General features: G+C 44.9%; 1 protein-coding gene across 2 annotated transcripts in view; it reads left to right on the plus strand.

Moving 5' to 3' along the window:
• Positions 1-13180, plus strand: part of DNAlig3 (DNA ligase 3) — a 55879-nt gene extending 42699 nt beyond the window's left edge. For both annotated transcript variants that reach the window (XM_033486923.2, XM_033486925.2), the window contains exons 4-21: positions 5399-5637; positions 6234-6313; positions 6382-6459; positions 6528-6708; positions 6789-6944; positions 7943-8074; positions 8144-8223; positions 8286-8373; positions 8446-8523; positions 8586-8709; positions 9527-9597; positions 9663-9809; positions 9885-10093; positions 10531-10879; positions 10954-11067; positions 11313-11404; positions 11591-11681; positions 12506-13180. In XM_033486923.2, the coding sequence (XP_033342814.2) occupies positions 5399-5637; positions 6234-6313; positions 6382-6459; positions 6528-6708; positions 6789-6944; positions 7943-8074; positions 8144-8223; positions 8286-8373; positions 8446-8523; positions 8586-8709; positions 9527-9597; positions 9663-9809; positions 9885-10093; positions 10531-10879; positions 10954-11067; positions 11313-11404; positions 11591-11681; positions 12506-12652 (2456 nt within the window). In that variant the 3' untranslated portion in view covers positions 12653-13180. The remainder of the gene's footprint in view (positions 1-5398; positions 5638-6233; positions 6314-6381; positions 6460-6527; positions 6709-6788; positions 6945-7942; positions 8075-8143; positions 8224-8285; positions 8374-8445; positions 8524-8585; positions 8710-9526; positions 9598-9662; positions 9810-9884; positions 10094-10530; positions 10880-10953; positions 11068-11312; positions 11405-11590; positions 11682-12505) is intronic.
• The last annotated feature ends 1060 nt before the right edge of the window (positions 13181-14240 follow it).

Genomic DNA, 14240 nt, shown 5'->3' on the forward strand with positions numbered 1-14240 from the left:
ACCATTGTTACTATATATTATTATCATTATTATTATATATTATTATCATTATTATTATATATTATTATTATTACTATATATTATTATCATTATTATTACATATTATTATTGTTACTATATATTATTATTATTAATATATATTATCATCATTATTATTATATATTATATTATTTATATATTTTAATATATATAATATACAATAGTTACTACATCGTTGACTCGTAAAATCGAAAGCAAAAGCGTCTCGCCGAGGGCCGCCCGTCGCAGCGAGCCGCGGTCTCGGCACGTATCCGTCGGCGTGTCTGATCAGTCCAAGCCGGTTCTACTTGTAATTAGCGTGGGACTATTCGTTCGGTGAGTCAGCCCGTGGAAATTCTGATTGAGGGCCCGGCGGTGGCCGCGCCGCTATGTTTTATCGTTGTCAGCGGAACTACACTTTGTACGAGCCGGTGGTATCAACTCGGTGACCTCTCCCCCTATCGTTCTCCCGCGTTTCCTTCGGCCCATCGATCATTAATTAAACCGTTCTCTTCGTCTCTCTCTCTCTCTCTGTCACTCTCTTTCGCGCGCGCGCGCGCGGCTCTCTAATCTCAGGCATGAAGTCACCTCCGCATTTGCGAGCCGCGAAGCCTCGCCGGGGCGAAAACGAAAGGCGAGAGACGAAGCGTGTGTGTGCACGTCTCGAAAGCGAAAGCGAAGAAGCGTCCGGAGATCTTGGGGACACACACGGGACCGTGTTTACTCCGTGATCCGGCGCGGAATCGCCCGTAAACAAAGCAAAAAGAAATTCAATTGGCCGACCCTCGCACCAGCCGTGACTTTTTCGTCGGAACTATCTCCTCCGGTTGCTTTATCTCGGCTCCCGTTGCTTTCTCTTCGCCCCGTTCCTCCGTCGTTCGCCGGAAAGAGAGAGGAAGAGAGCGAGAGAGGGAGAGAGAGCGAGAGAGTGAGAGAGAGATTTCACTTTTCGGCGGAGCACGCGCGAGAGGTCAGCCGATCGGCTTCTTCTCCGGCGAGCTATCGACGCCGAATTGAGCCGACGATGAATCGCCGGTGACTTTTTCGCCCGGACACACCGCCGTGTTCGATCGCCGCAATCCGCGGAGTCACCGGACGAATTGGAACCGGCGGCCGAGAACCGCGACGCGACCAATTACGAAAGCGTCATCGTCGTCGCTGAAAAGCGACGGTTGTCGCGGGAAGAGAAGAACGTCGAATGTTCCAGGCAAAGCATACGAAACACAGAGGCCAGCGTTTTATTAACCTTGCCCAATTTATCGAACTCTCGGCGAGACTGTATCGTCGGAGACTGTAAATCGTCTAATAGCCGCGCTACGGCCGCAACGTCGCGCGCCGTCGCTAATAACCCTTCGGCGACGGAGCGACGTTCACGATCGACGAAACGGCGAAGTTACTTGGGCGACGCGACTTATTATTACCACTATTTTTGTTATTATTACTTGTGTTATTATATTATTGTTATTAGTACTATTATTATTATATTATTATGATTACTACTATTATTATATTGTTATTATTGCTACTTTATTATTATATTATTATTATTATAGTATTATTATTACTACTAGTATTATTATATTATTATGATTACTACTATTATTACATTATTATTATTATCACTACTATTGTTATTATATTATTGTTATTACTACTAGTATTATTATATTATTATTATTGCAACTCTTTATTATTATAGTATTATTATATTATTACTACTACCACCACTATTATTATATTATTATTATTATCACTACTATTATTATTATATTATTGTTATTACTACTAGTATTATTATATTATTATGATTACTACTAGTATTATTATATTATTATTATTGCAACTTTATTATTATATTATTATTACCTCTACTATTATTATTATTATTATTATAGTATTATTATATTATTACTACTACCACCACTATTATATTATTATTATTATCACTACTATTATTATAATATTATTATCATTACCACTACTACTATTATTATAATATTATTATTATATTATTATTACTACTACTATTATCATATTATTACGTTATTAATATATATAAAAATTACAATATAAATATCAATACATATAAAAGCGATCCGCGAGGCTCGAAGAATCGCGACACAATATTCCCATATCTGCCGGTTTCACTTCCGACCACCGAACATTTCTGGGAGAAATTGCCGCAATTAAAAGCAACGTGATTCGGTTGAACGTTCAACCGAGTAACCCAGTGCGATGACCGACGGTTCTTCCATTGTTCTTCGTTAATTTAGCGCGCCCATGTCACACAGGCACACGGTGCGATCGCCGAGGGATTAACGTTGGCCACCTCGCATTTATTGCTCGACGGTCATTTCGACGTTTTTCTTTCATTTATTTATCTATCACGTCACAGAAAAATTAGCGGAACAAAAACTATAAATCTGGGCAAACTATCAAATTAGGCTAAACCATTAAATCGAGGTACGCGGAGACACGGTGGCTGAACACAGAAGGCTGCGGAAAAATATCAAGGGTGCATCAACCCTTCCACGGTGTTCGCGCGTCGCGTCGCTTTAGAAATCGCGGCACGCGCGTCCGACGGCCGGAAAAACGGCGGAAAAACGACCGTCGCCCCGGCGACGGAACGAACCGCCGGTGAAAAATCGCGACCACGAAGCACCCGGACTATGAAAAAGAAAAAACGGGAGCGCAAGGATCGCCGGCAACAGGTCGCCCCTGGCGAAGAAGCGCGCGCGCGCCCTTTCGCGCGGGGCGAAAGTTCGGCGTTTCGGGGCGTCCGCGGCTGGATCTTGTTTATTTATTTACGGAGAACTTTCTAACGGCCAGTAACCCTATTCTGTAACACAGCCGGCCGCGATCGGGCCGCGGACGTTATCTTATCGGGCGTAATTAATGAAGACAGATGACACCGGGGGTGTTCCGAAGGCGGCGCGCCGCGCCGCGTCGATTCATCCGGCGGAATTACTCAGCCCAATAATTGGACCGAGGAAAAAGTAACCGGCCGCGGTTTATCAATGGAACTTGTGTTCGTCGAGCAGCCCCCGAGCAGCGAATACAGTAATGTCTCTCCAATTGACGCCCGGATTGCGCACAAAACTGGACAATTTTGGGAACAGGAGATACGATTGTTCGAGCCTTGCGGTTTAGTTTTATAGCTATAAATTGTCCACGATTGTAAAAACGAGCTACGAATAATCGCATCTTCTCTTCCCAGATTACGGTAATGTCTCCCTAATTGACGCTCAGATTGTGCACGGAGATGGGCAATTTTGGGAAGAGAAGATACGATTGTTCGAGCCTTGCAGCTCGTTTTTTATAGTTGTTGCAAATTCGTGGCTGTAAAAACAAACCGCAAGCCTCGAATAATCGTATCTGCTCGTCCAAAAATTGTCCATTTTTGTGCGCAATCTGGGCGTCAATTAGGGAGACATTACTTGCGTCAGTAAGGGAGACATTACTGTACAGTAAATAATACACGCTCAGAGTGTTCACTAAAATGGACAATTTTGGAAAAGGAAATACGATTGTTCGAGCCTTGTGGCTCGTTTTTTATGGCTATCGATTTTCAACAACTATAAAAACGAGTCGCAAGCCTCGAACAATCGTATCTCCTCATCTAAAAATTGTCCATTTTTGTGGTCGATCTGGGCGGCAATTAGAGAGACATTACTTGCGTCAGTAAGCGAGACATTACTGTACAGTAAATAATACACGCTCAGAGTGTCCATTAAAATAGACAATTTTGGAAAAGGAGATACGATTGTTCGAGCCTTGTGGCTCGTTTTTTATGGCTATCGATTGTCAATAACTATAAAAACGAGTCGCAAGGCTCGAACAATCGTATCTCCTCTTCTCAAATTATCCATTTTAGTGGACAATCTGTGCGTCAGTAAGGGAGACATTACCGTAACATACCCTGTGCTCGGAAAAACGGGACAACGTCGCCGCGGCGCGTCTATTTCGTAGGAACGGCGAGTAAATTAGGTTTTCTCGCCGGTCTCCCAGATTACGCCGGCTGAAATAAAACTAATTGCGACAGCGCGCTATCTGAGCAGGGCCTACTACGCCGTGGCGAGATAACCGGGGACCGTGGTCGCCAAAAAATTCGACACATCAGCGTGTGCAGCAACCTAATAACGACGGCCTCGAGCGAGCGAGCGGCCCTGACCTCGACCACCCCTGCGACGACGGATCATGCGAAAACAACAGCTTCACGGTCGGCCACGGCATCGGCCCACCTGATTTCGACGACGATTCCGCGGGGGATGAGGGGATGATCGTCGAACTCTCCAGGTCGTGGATTTCTTCGCGAACAGACTCCGGAGAGATTCGAAGAGCGTTCGACGATCCCGGGAACGTGTCAAAGCCGCGGCTTTCGGCGCGCCGTAGCGATTCTTTAATATCGAAACCGCAGGAATTTCATATTGGCGAAGCCGATCGGGTTCGCCCGCGCAATTTTCATCGGTCGCGGGATCCTCGGCGGGCTGTTGTTTCGCGCGGCAAACGGGAAGAAAGGACGCGCGATCGCAAGGGAGAGAAAAAGGGAGCCGCGACCGGCGAAACGCGTCGCGCCGGAATGCAACATGCGAGCGGAAAGTTCCGTGACGATAAACCGTGCACGATAACCGGGGCCCCGCTGATCGTGGATATTCGGTTTACGGTGCTAGAATTAACCTTTTAGACACGACGCGCCACTATAGTGGCTTTCGCGGGTGTCATCTTTCAGAACGACGCGCCACTATAGTGACTTTCGCGGATGTCATCTCTCTGGACGACGCGCCGCTATAGTGGCTTGCTCTAGTAGCTCACTCGCTCATCGTTTGAACCAAATAATCGTCTTCGTATGCATTGTTTCACACTTCTTTTGTCTTCGCATCGATTTACAACAGTCTATAGGCTGTCCCAAAAATATCTCGCAATCCGGAAATGGCGGGTTCCTCGGATAATTTGAAGCAACTTTTTCCTTTACAAAAATGTTCTCCGAGGCACCGTTAACGAGTTATTAACGAAAAACAGTGACCAATAAGAATCGAGTACGGCTGACGCGAGGCGGCCCAGCCGACCAGCGCGCGAAGCCCAGTTCCGCTCATTGGCTCGATCGCCTCGCGCCAGCCGAGCTCGCCTCTCATTGGTCACCGTTTTTCGTTAATAACTCGTTAACGGTGCCTCGGAGAACATTTTTGTAAAGGAAAAAGTTGCTTCAAATGGCCCGAGGAACCCGCCACTTTCGGATCGCGAGACATTCTTGGGACACCCTGTATATACAGTATTAGAGATAATGGACTTACCGATGTCTCCGCCGCAACCACGCCGCGAAAGGTGTCTAGCTTGAACGGAATCTTTTGAGTTTTGAGGCGACGCGTCGTTGGTTTTCCAGACGGTTTCAAGGGCGACACGGTGCTCTGGTGCAGGATGCTGCTCCCGGGCGTGGAGAAGAAGATCTACAATCTGCAGAGCAAGCAGCTGGTCAAGCTGTTCTCCAGGATACTGCTGCAGGACGAGGACGAGATGCTGGAGCACCTGGCGCAGGGCGACGTCGCCGAGACGATTCGATCGTTCTTCGAGAACAGCGTCGCCTCGAAGCCTGCTGGCAAGAGCGTGCTCACTCTGCAGGAGGTACTAGAGTCATTCTCCATCTTTAAACTAAAATTCTTTACATTTTCGCTACCGAAAACCTACCGGAGAGTCCTCGGAATTTCTCCCGAGCCGCGGCGAAGCTCCATTTTCGGCGTTTCCTTTTTTGGCGAGGCGAACGGAGGCCGCGATCAACGACGCTTTATCCCGCAATTCTTCCGCAACTCCTACGCAATTCTTCCGCAATTCCTACGCATTTCTTCCGCAATTCCTACGCAATTCTTCCGCAATTCCTACGCGATTCTTTCGCAATTTCTACGCAATTCTCCCGCAATTCTTGCACCGTCCTCAGCGGACGTCGGCCCGATCTCCTCAGATTTCAGGAGGCATGTCGTTTTCACGAGAAAAGCTCGAGCCGAAGCTCCCGCCTCGAATGAGAATCGATCTCGCCGCGATTAGGTTGCATAGAGTTTCGGTCGCGAGGGGAATTCCACGGGGCTCGCTCGGCTTACTAGGATTTCGGGCCTGGGACGGGCCGGAGAAGAGCCTTCCGCGAAATAACTATGTCCCGAATGGAATAAATCAGCCGGCGATTCGAGCGCATCGATCGCATCTCCCGTAAACGTTTCTGTTGCCAGGTCGACCAGTTCCTCGCGAAGCTGTCTACCTTGACCAAGGAGAACGAGCAGACCCAGCACTTCCGGTCGGTCCTGCCCAGGTAAGATCAGCGGAGTCTTTTAATGAATGACGGCGAAAGCCTTTGTTTCACGATCCCGATGTCCCCAGGTGCACCTCCAACGACTTGAAGACGATCGTCCGGCTGATCAAGCACGACCTGAGGATCAACACCGGCCCGAAGCACATGTGAGTGTCCCTTGAAGGCCCTAGATCTCTGGGGCCCGGTCTGGTCTAGCTAATCGATGCGATTGCAGCTTGGCGGCGGTGCACGGCGACGCGTACGCGGCCTTCCAGACCTCGAACGACCTTGTCAGCGTCGTCGAGCGGTGTCTGGAGACCGCGAGACCCGGTGCACAAGCTGCAACTTCTTCAGGGTCCCCTTCCGGCAGCAGGGTCGCTGCTCTGGCCTTGATGACGCCCGTTCTCCCGATGCTGGTGAGCAATGTTTCCCTTGAACAATGAGAGCGAAGTTTTCTCTTCCCGGTGTGTACAAAGCGTTTCTTGCGAACCGACAGGCGGAAGCTTGCAAGTCCGTGGAGATGGCGATGAAGAAGTGTCCCGACGGCATGCTGTCCGAGGTGAAGTACGACGGGGAGCGCGTCCAGGTGCACAAGAGGGGCACCGAGTTCCGCTACTTCAGCAGGTCGTTGAAGCCCGTGCTGCCTCACAAGGCAAGTCTCTCGTCCCGTTGCACCCTGCTTCGGTGCAACACTCTTTCCTGGGCGCATAGGAGAAGTTCGTTGTTGTAGGATTTTTGCATTGGCGTTGCGATGCACGGAAATTAACGCGCGGTTTTTTGAACTCAATCGGGGTTGTGGGACCCGGATTGAAGCGATCGCGGACGTGTTTTGGTTCCTGTTAAATAATACTCGCCAAATTAACACTTTGCACGCCGTTGTTGCCTCTAAAAAACGTCGTAATTCTAGCATTTCACTCGGATGTACCCTCTGAGGGTGATGTTTGTTATATCGGGATGCTTTAAAATTTATCATACTGTAGGAAATTATGGGAAATAAAATGCTGATTTTTGTTTTTGCGAATGCATGTTCCTCGATGTCTACAAATTCATATAAATGAATTATTTTAATATCTTATTTGGTTCTAAAGTATAATATATAATATATGCTATGATATATGTACTATATCATATTTGTATAATATACTATAATATACTTACTATATGATATACTATATTACTATAATATATACTACAATATACTATAATTATTATATAATACACTATATATATTTATAATATATTTATATAATAATTTATTATATATTAAATATTATATTATTTATATTATATTAATTAATATAATATATTTTATAATATAAAGGTTCTTGAGTGCACGTTTTTGCGACAAAGTGGTGCCAAGTAGCTGCTAGCTAACGTCTAAAATGGCGCGGGGTGCAAAGGGTTAATTTTGAGCAATTGGATCCGATCGACGGAGCGGTGATCACGCATGAAATTATTATAATCGTCTGTCCTTGATTATTGAAAGAAGGTTGTTCCGAACGATAGACTATTTCCGAATGCATAACAAAATAAGAGAAGCTTGCGACGCCTTCTGATGAGTCATCTCGATTTTTCGGGACCTACCCTTGGCAAGGGTGGGAGCCACAGATGCTTGCCCCGTCTCTCAAGATACGCTAACGATCGTTCCAGGTGAACCTCTTCAAGGAGTACATTCCCAAGGCGTTCCCGGACGGCGACGACCTGATCCTGGACTCGGAGATCCTCGTGATAGACACGAAGACCGGCCAGCCGTTGCCTTTCGGCACCCTGGGCATCCACAAGGTAACGCACTCCTCCGTAAAAGTCGAACCTCTCGGACTTCCCTGTCTATCTATTCTACGTTCCCCGCAGAAAACGGAGTTCAAGGACGCGAACGTCTGCCTCTTTGTGTTCGACTGCATCTACTACAACGGCGAGGTCCTGTTGCACAAGTAAGTCCCTCCGATAGCTTCGTCAGAGAACCAGAGAAGCTGACCCCTTTCTCCGTCCGCAGGAGCATGATGGAGCGCAGGCAGATCCTGACGAAGCGGATGACGGTGATACCGAACAGAATCATGCTCTCGGAAGTTCAGGAAGTGCACGTAAATGTATAATAGTTTCGATTCTCTCGTATCGCGCGTGTAACGACTTACGGAGGATTTTAATGATTTTAGGAGCCGCGAGAGCTCGCCCAGATGATCGCCAAGGTCCTCAAGATGGGCCTCGAGGGATTGGTCCTGAAGGATGTTACCGTGAGTATTTGCGGGTCGATCAAATTCCCTTTGTCCTTGCTATCAGAGGATAATGTTCGCAGGGCAAGTACGAACCTGGCAAGAGACACTGGCTGAAGGTAAAGAAGGACTACTTGTTCGGGGGTGCGATGGCTGATACCGCAGATCTCGTCGTTCTCGGCGCTTGGTACGGCACTGGAAACAAGGGTTCGTGTCTATCGACCGTCGCTATCTGCTCCAGCACTTTCTTTGGGACCGTTTACCCTTTGTACTTTGCCTTCTTTGCTCCTTGGGCTGGTCCGAGCCTTTGATTGTTTTAGACTCTTTATTCTTGATGCTTCAAATCTGAGGCGATCTTTCAGGCAGTTCTATAGAGTACTATAATATTAGGTGGAACGTGGAAATTAGCTGGAAGGTGTCAGATAGTATTATAAGTCTATTGTTTACTAAATAGTATAGGCCTTGGATTTAGGTATAGGGTACTATAATATTAGGTGGAACGTGGAAATTAGCTGGAAGGTGTCAGGTAGTACTATAAGTCTATTGTTCACTCTAAATAATATAATAAATTAATAATATAGTAAAATAATAATATAATAAAATAATATAATATATATTATATTATATATTATTAAATATAAATATAATATATAATATATTACATAATAATATAATATAATAATATAGACCTCTTGGATTTAGATCCTACTAGCTTATAGATCCTTTTCTTATAATAGTATAATAATAATATAATAAAATAGGCCTTGGATTTAGATCCTACTAGCTTAGATCCTTTTCTTTTTCTACAATCTTCCAACTAATCTTCTTTTGTACTATTTGGAGCTTCAGAATATTGTTCAAACAATAGCATAGACCTTAGATCCTAAGTCCTAGAAGCAGCCCTTCTCCTTCACTTTAATTTATAATAATTAAACATAATTAAATTTAATTAAATAATTAAATATAATATAATATAATATAATATAATATAATATAATTAATTAATATACAAACCCCTCCGCAGGTGGAATGAAGTCGGTGTTCCTGATGGGCTGCTACGACGAGGATCACGACCAGTGGCTGACAGTGACCAAAGTGAGGACCTATTGTCTAACGTAGAGTAATTAATTTCACGTCGACCGAACAATATCTCGATGCAGGTACACACGGGCCACGACGACGCAACGCTGGTTCTGCTGCAGGACGAGCTTGACATGATCAAAATCGGCAAAGACCCCGACAAACTGCCTAGCTGGCTGCGAGCGAAAAAGCCGATGATTCCGGACTTCGTGGCGAGGGATCCGAAGGTATCGAGTCTTATCCTAAGAACGAGTGAATGAAGAAGAGCAATGGCTGAGATCGATCGATATCTATTTCTTCAGAAGCAACCGGTGTGGGAGATCACCGGCGCGGAGTTCACGAACCAAGGTGTACACACCGCGGACGGGATCAGCATCAGGTTCCCGAGGGTGACGCGGATCCGCGACGACAAGGACTGGTCCACTGCCACCAATCTGGCCGAGCTTCGGGATCTATTCTCCAAACGATCCGACTCGATAGATCTGAGTCGACTCCTGCCGGCTGATTCCAAGTACCTTTTTTTCCGTTCCATCGTGAAACGCGGTTTTTCAATCGTTAAACCCTTTGCTCTATTTTTTCTCACAGTTACTGAGTCGAGAACTTTGCTGTTCTGAATAATTTTTCAGGATTGAAAGGATAAATATAATACTGGATAAAGGATAAATATAATCAATATATAAATATTTATAATATATTATATATTTAATAATATTTATTTTATAATATTTAATTATATTTACTGAGGATATCAATACTAAAAATTGTCAACATCAGAGTTATTTAATGAATGCAACAGGAACTAGAAAGTTACAATTTACCATAGTAAACGTTAGTTTGTCTCTTTTGTATTAGAAAAATCCCAGTAACATTCTGTTCGTTTAATATGTTACAATAAAAATTGTAATCGACGGTAACAATAGAAAACTAAATCGACGGCTATTTTTCCAGGGACGAAGGGGACCAGCCGGACCTCTCCACAACTCCGGAGAAGAAGATCGACGTGATGCCAGCGTCTTCCAGGAAGCGCAAGAGCGACTCGGACAAAGAGCAGAAGGTGCGCAGAAATTCGAACGGTAAAGCAGGCGGCGTGAAAATTAAGAAAGAACCGGTGGATGTAAAAATTAAGATAGAACCAGCGGATGTGAAAATTAAGATAGAACCAGCGGATGTGGAAATTAAGATAGAACCAGCGGATGTGAAAGTTAAGGACGAACCAACGGATGCGAGCATTGAAGAAGAACCAAGGAGCAGTTTCGAGGATGAGCGACCGGAGTTCTACGCGTTCATAGACAAGGATGTAGGCAACGCTTCGATATTTATTATTTAATTTTTAATCGATGCATCGCTTATTCCATTGAGATTATTTCGCAGTATATAGAGTACTCTGCAGCTGGAACGCCCATGAATTGGATAGACGGTCGAAAACCACTGGACGGTCTCCCAGCAGATGCGAAGCCGTTGTCCAGTCTCTTGGCCGACGAATTGGTAACGCGTTTGTTCGACCATCGAATCATAATTCTATTTCATTTTCTATGCAACGTTAAACCTACAGAGTCAAAGTGACTAGTTTCACATTTTTGTTACAAAATTGCTGAAGCGATAGAGACTCTTTCGCAGGGAATGATCTTAAAGTTCTTAATCCAAGCACATATATATTGTAATAAAAACTATGAATTATCACTCGTTGGTTCAGTGTCCAGTGTTTAATGCTCCAGGCAAACGGTTTTCAGGAGTCGAGAACGATCCTGGGCGCAGCTGCCGTGGTCCTGGCGCCAGGATTCAAGCGGAAGCAGCGCAAGCGGGTCCTCAGAATGCTGAAAACGTATCCTTTTGTTCGTCGAGTCCGACTTCGGCTTTTAATTATCTCTCGGACAGATAGGATTATGCTTCTTAAACCAAGGATGGGGAATCGGGTCAGCGTGCGCCTCTTCCCTTCGCTGGAAGATTCAAAGGGGATGATTGGGTCGCTAAACCGGATCTATTTTCCTTAATCCTGATAAATCGCCAGGCTCGGAGCCAGGACGTTGACGGACCAGGAGCGATCGATGGCCACGCACGTGATCCACGTCGGCCCCGAGATCCTCTCGTCGACGATCCATGTGAGTTGCCTAGACGTTCCGACGAGACATAACCTCGAAGCTTCCAGCTTCGAACCGCTTCTTAAAACTATCAGATAATGGGAATACGAGGCTGCAAGCTATTCGAAGACAACACCGATCTATTCCTGTAACTTTTTAAGTCGTGATTCGAATTCATAGTTTGTGGAAAAACAAGAGTTAGTAAACGAAACAGAGACTGATGATTGCAGTAGTTGGAAAAATGAATACGGGAAAATTATGTAAATTTTAACGTGAAGACAGTACGGCAAACGTTACCTTTTCGTACACAGAGTGTCACAAGAATGTCTCGCAATCTGGAAATTAACGAGTCCTGTTGTCATTTGAAGTAACCTTTTCCTTACCGAAAACGTAATCCGCAGCTTTGTTTACGAGTTATTAGCGAGAACCGGTGACCAATGAGAGACAAGGTTAGTTGGCGCGAGACGGTCGAGCCAATGAGCGGAACCGGGCTCTGATTGGTCAGCGTTTTTCGTCTCGCAAACCCCGTGACCGCAGCGACGAAATCCAAGCAGACGTCTCCGGCGATGAAACAAAATTGTCGCCGCTATTTTGGCAGACGGTGTTCCGTGCGGCGTTAGCGATCGGCTTTTAAATAGATCGAACGCTACAGGTCCTCGATAACGTGATTAAAGTCGGTTAGCGGCCGCGAGTTAAGCGGCTTTTGGCCGGTGCAACTTGTCAGCTCCGCTGGTCGTACGCGGCAATTAACAACTATCCGGTTCCCGGCGAGCTGTCGATCGCGATTTCCGCTCGTTCCGGCTGCCCCCGCGTGTATCCTAATCTCATCGACACACGTTTTCCAGGAGTTCGAGGGCGTGCCGAGGACGGCCAGACACGTGACCGTCGGCTGGCTGGACGCGTCCGCCTCTGCTTCCCACGTTCAGGACACGGAAGAGCACGCCGTCCAATTGGCGGCGGACTACTGCGACTGTCCCTGCGGGCACCGATGACCGGAAACCATCCACAGAGCTCTGGAAATCACGAACGCTTCCCCGCAGCGAGATCCGTTCTCCCGGAAAAATCGCATCTTCTGACCGGACAATTTTTTTCTCCCCTTTTTCTCGGAGATCGGAATTTTTACATTCTCGGCAGTTTTACATTTTCGACTGTGAAATTGTTGAAATTATCGCGACAGACTGTTCCGTAGGGACGAAAACAAATTGCCGACATGTCTAAGTAAATTGAAGGCGAGTCGGTTTTAGGATTAGCGTCGAGATTCTGTGCACGTTTCGAGAGAAATGTGTTTCAAAAGTATTAGACGGATGAAACGTTTTACCCAAATATTTTTATAAAAGCACATGAGAACCCCGTACCGAGTTTTCGATGCTTGCGACTTCGAATTTTTACTTTTATTCTGTTACTTCACGCTGTCTGTTATCGGACAAAATTATGTTTTTCAAGTGGAACATTTACGCACGAGAAATATCGATTTTATAGTATATATCTGGTGTTTACATAAATAAATACGTGGAACGGAAGTGCTGCTTGTAATCACTCTCTCGATAGATCCTCCTCTGCCATGAACGAGAATCGATTGATATACTTTATCCGAAACCTGTTAACCAGTTAGCCGACGGCGACCTCTTCGGAAAGCGTTCCAAACCCGTTTGGAAGCGTTCACGGTATAGTATACAGTATACAGTATAGTATAGTATACAGTTCTTTTTACGTAATAATTATTTATGTTGTTTCATTTTTTTATTTCGTATCGTATTGGCCTCCAAATATGCGAAGATCCTAACGCTTACCGACCGAGCGTTAATGTTCTAATCATTAATTTTTTAATCAGTAATTTGTTATCTATTATTGAGATAAAAGTGTTGGGTTGTACTACTGTAAGCTCTCATATTATCCTACAATTTTTTAAAAATAATATAGTAATAATATATATAATATATAATAACATAATAATATATATAATATAAAATATGTATAATATAATATTATTTTTTAAAAATATTATTAAAAATAAAATTAATATTTTATTAATAATAAATATTGTTCAATGCTACTGTTATGAAAATATAAAAATTTCGTTAGATTCAGTTATCCTATAATAGCAAAGCGAATAATGTAGAAAGCACGTTCACAAAGTTTGATTTAACATTTCAATAAGCAGAAGAAGTACATTCGTGTCGGAATATCTAAGCCGAAATAAGGCCAAATGACCGGTGGGATGCGTTGAGGTTAAATTCTAACCGTCCACCAGTCGACGAATTGTAAATATTCACGAATATATTTCGGTCGTCGAGCATGCTCGCCGAAAACGGCTAAACTGGTTAACAGAATTCTCGACGACAGATTTCTCAACAACCCGAGAACGGGGTCGGATCGCCGATTTCCAAAAAGAATTTACGATCGGAACAACAATGGATTCGTTCGAAAGTTCGCTTCCGTAATTGTACGAGTAACGCGCGTCGGTCGCAGCCGTTTCTGGCATCAAAAATCGCGATCGCTTTTGAACGGATCTTCGAGCAGCGTTTCGGAAGCCGTAGAAACGGGATCGAATTCTATCGGGCCGGCCGGGGGAAGCGGTTT

The sequence above is a fragment of the Megalopta genalis genome, chromosome 2, assembly GCF_051020955.1.
Source record: "Megalopta genalis isolate 19385.01 chromosome 2, iyMegGena1_principal, whole genome shotgun sequence".
Lineage (NCBI taxonomy): Eukaryota > Metazoa > Arthropoda > Insecta > Hymenoptera > Halictidae > Megalopta > Megalopta genalis.